This window comes from Lupinus angustifolius, chromosome LG06, assembly GCF_001865875.1.
Source record: "Lupinus angustifolius cultivar Tanjil chromosome LG06, LupAngTanjil_v1.0, whole genome shotgun sequence".
In the NCBI taxonomy this organism is placed as follows: domain Eukaryota; kingdom Viridiplantae; phylum Streptophyta; class Magnoliopsida; order Fabales; family Fabaceae; genus Lupinus; species Lupinus angustifolius.
Window position 1 is genome coordinate 19,027,303 of NC_032014.1, and position 9,937 is coordinate 19,037,239.

The 9,937-nt window shown below is 35.0% G+C and overlaps 2 protein-coding genes across 2 annotated transcripts; both read right to left on the reverse strand.

Annotated features, from left to right (window-relative positions):
• On the reverse strand, positions 381 to 4,414 carry LOC109350108 (PI-PLC X domain-containing protein At5g67130-like). The gene is made up of 8 exons (XM_019591246.1): positions 4,157 to 4,414; positions 3,924 to 4,046; positions 2,955 to 3,092; positions 2,607 to 2,705; positions 2,204 to 2,507; positions 1,900 to 2,123; positions 1,713 to 1,799; positions 381 to 727 (listed from the first exon to the last, which is right to left on the reverse strand). The coding sequence occupies exons 1-8, from the start codon at positions 4,259 to 4,261 to the stop codon at positions 545 to 547; spliced, it is 1,263 nt and encodes a 420-aa protein (XP_019446791.1). The 5' UTR covers positions 4,262 to 4,414; the 3' UTR covers positions 381 to 544.
• LOC109350512 (uncharacterized mitochondrial protein AtMg00820-like) lies at positions 7,467 to 9,157 on the reverse strand. Its single transcript, XM_019591744.1, has 2 exons — positions 8,819 to 9,157; positions 7,467 to 7,529 (listed from the first exon to the last, which is right to left on the reverse strand). Exons 1-2 carry the CDS (start codon positions 9,155 to 9,157, stop codon positions 7,467 to 7,469), a joined length of 402 nt encoding a protein of 133 aa, XP_019447289.1.

The following is a 9,937-nucleotide window of genomic DNA, read 5'->3' on the forward strand; positions in this document are numbered from 1 at the left end:
ATCTCATGGAAGTCTACTAAACAGACGCTCACAACTCCTTCAACCATGGTTGTGGAGTTCATTGCTTGTTTTGAGACATTAGACTATGTCATATGGTTGCGAAATTTTATCATTAGTTTACGTGTAGTCGGTGACATTAAAAGATCATTGAAAATTAATTGTGATAACAAGTCCTTGGTTCTTTACTTCAATAATAATAGGAGTTCTAAAAAGTCGAAATTTATTGGTACAATAGAAAATTTTAAAGGGGGGTATTCGCCCGAGTTTATACTGCCATGAATACAAGATACCTGAGCTGCTTAAGTGCTTATAGCTCCAGATAAATTCTGGGTCTCTCTTGATTACTATCTACCTCAGATGGCTCCACAGATGCTTGAAACTAGCCTCACAAAAAAAACAAAATTGTTTTATCTAATTTTCTGAGTTAGTAATAGTTTCATAACATTTCACAGATTGAAGGAATGTTGCAGTGTACATGCTAAGGTACCAGAGCTCTTCTGGAAACACTTGCTTACATATCATATATGATAATACTGAGTTATCATTATAGTAAGAAGGCCATATAAGCAGTAAGTAACAAGACAATAATCAAGCAATTTGGAGAATGGATCGGTGAAGCTGATTTCGAGAATTGGACAGACCCGGTAAAGCTTCCAGCAGGGTAATTGATGGCCGGAATTGTACTAGGCGCAGAAATATTCTTGCAAGAGCCAAAGGGTGCTCCCACCTGAAAAATTGCATCTATGTCATTCTCTTTGATAGAATTTCTTTCCATCAAAATGTATAGGTAGAGGCTGTGTCATGATGGAATTCCATCCACATCAAGAACTCTAAAGTAGGACATTACACAACACAACCAAACAACAAGAGATGAATATGTCTTCCAAACAATGAGTATCAGGACTTTAATCAACTTTTCCCCAAATATACACGCTACATGAGTTATTAACATTAAGTGGAAAACATGTTTATTTATTTCAATTTTATGCTGACTTTTATAAACCTAAAACTTATTCATTTATACTACTTCATGTACCTCTTCATTCTGATTAGTTAGAAGAGTAAAACATGAATTTAATATATATTAACTTCATATTTTCTAACCAATGAGAATGAAAGGGTACATGGAGTGGTATTCATCTTGGGATAGAAGATGTGCTTAGTGAGTATACATAAAAGACTCCAAGACCTAAAATGAAAATTTGAGATCCGGCCTGACGTGACTAAGCCTTTCTTTCCATTGCTCCATGTTAACATTGACTTATCTTTCAAATTTTTATTGGTTTCAAAAAATACAGAACACTCCTCATACAAGAAAATATACAGAAAATTACAATGTGGTGACTGGCTGACCAGTAACCAATATTCAATGTGGTGACTGACTGATCAATAACCAATTTTATGATTCAGCGCTAAAAAGGAAAAGCTAAATCAATCTGATATACTGGCCAACAGATACAGTCAGGTTCCATACTACAAAGAGTACCATCTTGAGATCACATGCTCATGTGGACAACCATTTTCAATTGATGACTATTGTAATTTGAAATTATTTCCGGAAAGTTTCTACTCAGTATAAAACTTATTCAATTAAGTATCCCTGCACTAGTTTGGGAAAAGAGGACAGCCAAAAATAAAAACATATCAGAATAAAGAAGGTTCACATACAAATGGCAAGACGGTGCGTATCCAGACAAGAAAAGCAGACAAACCTGGCAGGCTGTGACTGTAGTACATCCACACAATGAGTGGCCATTCATTTTATCCACAATGTCAAAAACGCCACCTCCATCACTCCTCTGCATAATTTTCAATCAAAATATTAAAGTGGATTCACCAGGTATGTGCTGTATAACAATCAACAAGTTCCAATTAAAAACCCTAAACAATAAGTAATACCATGTAAAAATTAACAGCTATGAAGTTGGGAAGCATATTCCCAGCAGCTTTGTAACATGTATTCACCATCTCAGCAAGTGGAGCGGAATGCTCTTTGCACGAGTCAGCTTCAACTGGATAGGTTGGAAAGTAATTCATCAAGAAAAGTGATGAACCTCTAGAATTCAATGCCCTTGATTCTTTTCTATGAGGGCAAGAGCTCTTTTGAACTCCAGGATCTCCAGCTGAAAGTACGAAAATTGTCATGCTATGTTTACAGATCATGAATATAAAATATACATGTTAAAATTGATAGTGTCCTTACACTCGTTTTCGACCATGTGCCTCCACTGATATGCTATTCCTTCTTCAGCTTCCTTTGAAGCATCAGAAGTGAAAACAAGAAGTCGATGATTTGCTTGAACCATCTCTGTTACTGTGGGCCAATCAATACCCTTTTTCGGCATCTTAGACAAAGGAAACCAATATTTATCCAGTCCAGCATTTCTGAACAGATTAGTCAACCCCTTTGGCGTATGCACATAGTCTTCAATTATGATTGTGACAATCTCGGTCGGATTTGCTGTCAAGAATGCTTCCACTTCTTTTAAAGTATTTATTGCAGGTTGCTGAGAAAATTTCAATGGACATATTAGACAACATGCTACAATAGAATACAACCATAAAATCACACTTTAAAAATTCAACAACAAGGAGGGAACGATTACAAAAGCAGTGAAGTTGAAGCATTGTCCTTGAAATGAATGACAGAGCCAGATATCATTCTGGTAGTCGTACATATCCAACATCAACCCCCTCACTCCATTCTACACAACACTCATAAAAAACAAATGTATAAGAAATTGTAGAAATGCAATTAAATATAAAAGATACCATCATTCTGAAGTTTAATTATGATCAAACTATAGCTAAAAGAAAAAGGAAATGGAAGGGCAGACCAGTGCACAAGACTCCCACTTAGTAAGATTTGGGCAGGCTCGTGAATTGGCCGCCCAGAAAGGAAATGAAAAAGGAATTAAAATTAAGAAGAAAAGCAAGCAACTGCAAAGACATACTCTCAACTGATTAGTGACAGTATCTTCTTGATTGTAAAATGTGAGTCTCTGAACGCCTGGCAAAGGCGGTGCATCCACAATGCTGAAGGAATTGTGGGTCACTATCCATGAGTACTTGTTGAATGGCAACCCATTCACCTGCATATTCAAAAAGGTAAACTTGCAAAATCAAAACAGTCAAATAGCACGAAATTCACATATTCATCCTTGTAAAGTGAAACATCTTTTACACCAGTCTTTTTGATCTATCAAATTGATATACTTTTTTACACTTTGTGAACTAAAATTAGGCTTTGATTCTGTTTCGGATGGTTCTCAAGGTCACCTCATCTTTCATAAAACTAAAGCGAGGATTTTCTTTGGTTTATCAAAGTACACTCTAACTCTGTACGCGAGGCACTAATCACCTCCCTGGACTTATATTATATGCCAAAGTGAAGAAACTCCAAAAGGGTTTTTCTTCCTATACATACATGAATACGAATATTACTACAATAACAACGAAGGCTTATCCCACTAGGTGGAGTCAGCTATATGGATCGAATAACGATAAAACATTAATCTTCAAGTCTTTTTTAATCCTTCCGCTTAAGTTTTTTTCTTTGTATCCCTCTTCCTCTAGGAATTAGACTAGCCTTCATTTGATCTACTCTCCTTATGGGCTTCTAACAATACCCTCCACACATGTTCAAGCTAGCTAAGCACCTATGGTTTTTCTTTATCTCCCTCTTCTTCTAGGAACTCGAGTAGCCTCCATTTCATCCACTCTACTTCTACCAATCCCTTCTACGCATGTCCAAACCACCTAACCCATGATTCTACCATATTTTTTACAATAAGAGTTACGCGACTCAAGCCCCTTCCACTTAGACCATAACACACATTTTGCTTAGACAAAAGGTGAGGGTTTACATCCCTTTCTAGTAATCTTTAGCTGCATTAATGAAAGAAAAGGAAGGAACTTGTTACTGTGGAAGTAGGAAGTGTGGGTTGGCCTCTGATACACATGGGTTGGTTCAACCCCAAAGCAGGGCAATTGCCACAATACAGACCTGGCCCACAATCAGTAGCAGCTGAACAAGCTTCTAGAACCTGTTGCCAAATTTAGTTAGTTAGTAAATTAATTAATTAATTAAAAATCTCAAAAAATTAAAAGCTGTTTTCTATAGATCTCTGTAGAGAGAGTGGGAAAAGTAAAGAACCTGGCAGTTACTGTTAGAGCAAGATGTGGAAGAAGTTAAGAGGGAAAAGAAGAGTGTTGATAAGAAGTAGAGAGTGAGAAGAGTGCATTTGGAAGGGTAACACATTGCAGGAACCTTAGTGAGAACAGTGGTGAATTTGGAAGAAAGGGAGAAGGGGGAAGAAATCACAATGTTGAAAGGGGAAAGAAAAAGGAAAATGATAGTTTTACTATGTCATGATCAAAGTTTTGGGTTTAAAAAGGGAATCACTGCTTTTGTTGTGTAGTTGTTAACAACTTTGATGAGAGCCCTTAAATGATGAATTAATTAAACACACTCTACTTATAGTAGTTGGGAGTTAAAAACAGAGTGGGACTCTCTTGGTGGAGAGGTAGGCACTCTTAAAAAAAACAAAGAAAAAATGTAATGCCATTTAAGTTCTTTATATTTATAGTAAGACTACATTTTTATCCTTGTAATTAAAAGAAAAAAAGATGGAGATGATCTTTTTCTCATAAAAAGGGAAAGAGAAGGGGAAAGAGAGAAATAAGGAAAATGAAATGAAAACTTAAAAAAATGAATAAGAGATGATCTTGTCCTCCAAAATAAGGAGAATGAAAACTTAAGTAATGGAGATGATCTTGTCCTCCAAATTGTTTGTTTCTGTTTCACTCAATTATCAAATAAGAGATATACAACACAAACATTGTGACACGTGATGGGATAGATACGTTGCTTCTGCCAGGAATTATGAAACATGATTAAGTTATTCATATTGATATCATTATTACCATGTGTACAGAAGATGTTATTCATCCATATTCTTGAAATGTAAGGTTAGCGGAGTTTACATTTTAGAAATATAAGTTCTTTGTTTAATTTTTATTTTATATTAAATTTCCCCTAAAAATTGTTTGTATTTTAAATATGGCCTTTTAATCTCAAATGAAACTTGTTTGACTAATTTTCGTCCTTGAATATTTACAAAGTTCTATCATTTCTGAAGTTATAACGTATTAATACTACCGTTAGCCACATCCATTAGGATACTGATAGGGATAAAAGCCAAATTTTTGTAACATTTAGATATTAAAACCAATTAAAAACATGTTTTAATAATTAAAGTCAAGACCCTGTTAACTTTAAAAGATTAAAAACATATTTAAGCTTAATAAAATGAGTAAGGTATAGTTTTTGAAATTATCACGCTCAATCATATTAGTCTATGCCTTTACGTAAAAAGAAAAAAATAGTTGCTCTCTTTAACAAATGGAGCCTTTAAAAAATAGTTGCTCTTTTTAACAAACGGTAACCTTCAAAAATCGGATGGAGATCATCTAACGAACCACTATGTCACAATCTAATTAAAAAGTAATAGTTCATTAAAAAGAACAGTTATAAAAATATAAATTATCATTTTTATATTATTTATTGAAATTTAATTGGTTAGGGATAGCGATACATAATTCTTTTGTAACATGTGATCTTTGTTCTTAAAAATCAGATAATGTTCATTACTAATTAATGGAACGCACATCCGGCAAACCAGTTTATGTTAGATATCATCACTTAGTTGAGTCTTTGAGGGAAATAAGAAAACATGATGGCTTCAGAATTTTCTTATCAGTATATTTTGTGCCACTTAAGTTTTTCTCTTTCCTTCCTATCTAAAGGATTTCATGGAGAAGAGATGTAAAATGAATGATGTGTTTTTCATTAATTGATTAATGATTACAAAGAATATGAAAGTATTTATACAATTAGCAAGTTTGCTTGAGGAGGAAGTAACAACCTAACTAATTCATAACAAACAATGTTAACTATTAGTAATAATCACACATGCAAAATGTGCTAGATAGGTGTTATGCTTAATGAAACCATCCTTAAAAAAATGCCATTTTTCCAAGCAATATGGGTGTAGTGGTTCAAGTGCATCATGACCTGATTTCTGGTGCTAGGTCTGATGCGCCCTTGTCGAGTTAAAGCTAAGATTGTTGATGCGCTACTGATGCATGAATGATGCGCCACTGATGCATAAATGATGCACTAAGACCTAACCTATTGATGCGCCAAGGTTTAGTTTCTGATGCACGACCTGACCTTCTGATGCGCCAAGGTCTAGTTCCTCGGTCAAGCTGGTACGATCAGTTGCATCATGATCCTCGATCATGGCTTGGTCCTTTGATAAATGTGAAATTATGCTACATTGGCATTACATTTAACTTGTATTTTAGGACATAATTAAGACTTTAGGATTGTTTTTAGCTTTTATTTCTCTTTGTTCGAGTAGAGCGAGTGTTTTTGGCTATGTTGTGTAGTTTGGATAGATTGCAGCCAAAAAGAGTAGAGATTGGGTACAAGAAGATGAAATTTGGTGTTGAGGCTATGCGAAGACCAATTGAAGGGCCAAATGAAGTCGTGAATGTCATATTCTATTCCTATTTTTAGATTTGTTTTGTTGCGCATAGCCTAATATTTTGTAATTATGATAAATTATGGTTCTCCCTCAAGGATGAAACACTTTATATTACAATTCTCTAACTTAGAATTTGGTATTCACTTCTCCATCATGAGTGAGTAATTCCCTTTGTTTCTAGGACTGAGGCTATGCTCCTTTACATTCAATAAATACTTGTTCTTACTTCTATTTCATTGAGTGTTGTGATTTGAATCATTAAACTGAGTTTTATTCGTATGAGTTGTTTGGCCAACAAATTATACATTGGGAAGGACCGAGAGGTGAACCCAACTATCTGGTCATTCACTTATTCAAACTAGAATCCTAATTCACTAGAGTAACATTATGATTCTTGGGGGTTTCTAGAATTCACCTTGGGTTGCTACAAAATGATTGGATAGAAAGATCCAATTGATAATCGTACCATCAGAGTAGGTGCGACTTCAATTGAGTACACATGTCGGAGCCCGAGAGAGAATGACACATATCAAAGAGCAATTCACTCTCACAACTTAAAGTTCATGAAAATGAGCAAAACAAGGATTTGTGAGTGTAAAGGCGGTAACTCTTATCCTGAGAACTCTTCCTAAATTAGATTTCAATCCCTTTTGATTATTTTCATAATTATTCTTGGCAATTGTTCTAAATTCAATTTTAACTCTTATCCTGAGAACTCTTCCTAAATTAGATTTCAATCCTTTTTAATATTTTCATAATTATTCTTGTCAAATTTCCTAATTGTTCTAAATTCAATTTTATTCCTTATTTGAGTTAAATATAAATTAATTGTTATAATTAAAGGAATTTTCCAGTCCTTGTGGGATCAATATTTTATTACTTGACGATATAATCGTGCATTTTCAATTTTCCATATCATTCTTCAGTCATTTTGGCACGATCAGCTGCATCACGATCCCCAGTTATGGCCTTGTCCCTCTGTCATTCTGGTACAGTCAGTTGTATCATAATCCTCAGTCATGGCCTGGTTCTTCAATCATCCTAACACGGTCAGCGGCTTATACTTAACTTGATCATGGCCTATCATGCGATGCATGTGGGCTTAAACATGGTGCAACTTCCAATGGTTAATTGGATAAATATGGAGGTTTAAGTTCATTCCATATATTAATTATTCCCAACATGGGCAACAAATGTTAGAACACAGATGGCCTAAAAGATTTTGTAAGAATATTTGTCACTTGTTCTTAAGTATTAACAGGGAGTAAATAAAATAGTTTATTGTTCAAATGTTCACGAGCCACATGTCAATCAATCTCAATGTATTTCATACGTTCATGAAACACTACATTGGCAGCTATATAATGAGCTGAATTACTATCACAATATAGTAATGCAGGTTGTTTATATAGAACTTGAAAATCATTTAAGAGAGAAGTTAAGCATAACTTCAGACGAGACAATAACTAAGGCACAACATTCAGCCTCAAAAGAAGAACGAGAAAAAATATTTTGTTTCTTGGATTTCCAAGAAACTAATGAATCTCCTAGGAACATGCAATACCATGATATAGATTTCCTAGTATCTAGGCAAGTGGCCTAGTCAGAGTCACTAAATCCCTTAAGTTGTTTAGAGGATGTGGTTGGATAAAACAAGCCCTAATTAGGTGTACCTTTGATGTATCGAAGTACTCTTGTGATGACTCTGAAATGATTAATGGTGAGTTGTGCCATGAACTAAGTTAATTGTTGGATGGTAAAACTTAAATCAGGACGAGTGTTGGTCAGATAAAGAAGTTTGCCAACAAGTTTCCTATATAGAATTGGGTCATGATATGGTGCACTATCTTGTTGGTGAAGGTGAGTGGTTTTAACCATATGGGTGGGAACATGCTTAGAACTAAGGAAACCATTGTCAAAAAGAAGATCCAAGGCATACTTCCTTTGACACAAAGATATGCCTTGCTTGGATCTTGCAACCTCAAGGCCGAACAAAAATATTTGAGGTTGTCTAAGTCTTTAATTTTGAACTGATTATGCAAGTAATGTTTCATATGAGAGATTTCTTGGGTATCATTGACATCTAAGATGAGGTCATCCACATATATGAGAAGGGCAGTGTAACTAGATTGATGTTTCTTGAAGAATAGTGAGTGATCATGGTGGGATTGTGTGTAACCTATAGAAGATAAGGTTGTGGATAATTTGACAAACCACTGTCTGTTAGCTTGTTTCAAGCCATACAAGGATTTATTGAGTTTGCACACAAGGTTAGGTGTAATGGTAGTGAGACCTGGAGGAAGAGCCATATAAACATCCTCATCAAGGTCTCTATGGAGGAAATCATTATTCACATCAAGTTGTTGTAATATCCACCCTTGTGTAGGAGCAAGTTCCAAGAGCAGCCTTACAGTGGTGAGTTTAACCACTGGCGCAAAAGTGTCATAGTAATCTAACCCTTCTGTTTGAGTGCGACATTTGGCAATAAGTCTAGCCTTGTGTCTTTCTATACTTCCATTAGAATGAAATTTCAGTTTATATACCCATTTTGAGCCAATGGCTCTTTTATCAGGTGGGAGAGGAACAAGGGTCCCAATGTTGTTCATGTTTAAGGCTTATATTTCCTCATTCATGGCTTTGATCCAAGAAGTTGATTGAATAGCTTGTTTATAGGATTTGGGTTCAATGTGGGTAACAATGGATAGATTATGATGCATATGTTCATTGGATAGTGTAGTATATGATAAGATAATATGTAAATGGTGTCTAATGTTGGTGTTAATGGTCTGTCAGGTTTGGGCTAGAAGATTGCAGTGAAAATCTTTGAGGTAAGTGAGAGGTGAGTGATCGAGGCCGTACCCGATACAAATAATATAATAATTAAAACTGTAGTACTAGGAAGTGACTCCTAGGTCATTTCCCAAGGATTATCTTTCAAGCAAAGCTTCAAACACCTTATACTCACATTTTGTTGTTGGATAGTATGAACATAAATCAAATTCAGAAACAGTAGATAAACAATGTAATAAAACGGCTAAATCCCTTTGGTTCGTTTGATCACAACTCAATCCTCGGCTTCAAACGATTATTTTCAGATTCAAACCATTAACTTCCGAATTTGTTGAGAATCAATTAACTAAGCGATAATCAATTCAAAGTTCTAGAACCTAAACTTCAAACTAGGCGAAATCAGTATAAGCATGAAACGATGAACAAATTCACACGAACTAAGCATTCATGCACTAGAGAGAGTAAATCAACTAAGTGAAGATAAACTCAACCAACCAGTTTCTAAGCAATGGTATTAAGCAAACCATATTCAGAAATAAGCTAGAAGAAATCCACAATAAAGAAACCGAAAATACATTAATAACAAAACCTCAAGA

Excerpts from the sequence above, each read along its gene's own strand:
- LOC109350108 (XM_019591246.1), bottom strand. The coding sequence starts at position 4,261 with ATGTGTTACCCTTCCAAATGCACTCTTCTCACTCTCTACTTCTTATCA. Across the intron at positions 3,093-3,923 it reads CCACACTTCCTACTTCCACA|GTGAATGGGTTGCCATTCAA; the intron begins GTAACAAGTTCC and ends TTGAATATGCAG. Across the intron at positions 728-1,712 it reads CTACAGTCACAGCCTGCCAG|GTGGGAGCACCCTTTGGCTC; the intron begins GTTTGTCTGCTT and ends GCAATTTTTCAG.
- LOC109350512 (XM_019591744.1), bottom strand. The coding sequence starts at position 9,157 with ATGAACAACATTGGGACCCTTGTTCCTCTCCCACCTGATAAAAGAGCC. Across the intron at positions 7,530-8,818 it reads CTACCATTACACCTAACCTT|AGGGACAAGGCCATAACTGG; the intron begins GTGTGCAAACTC and ends CCAGAATGACAG.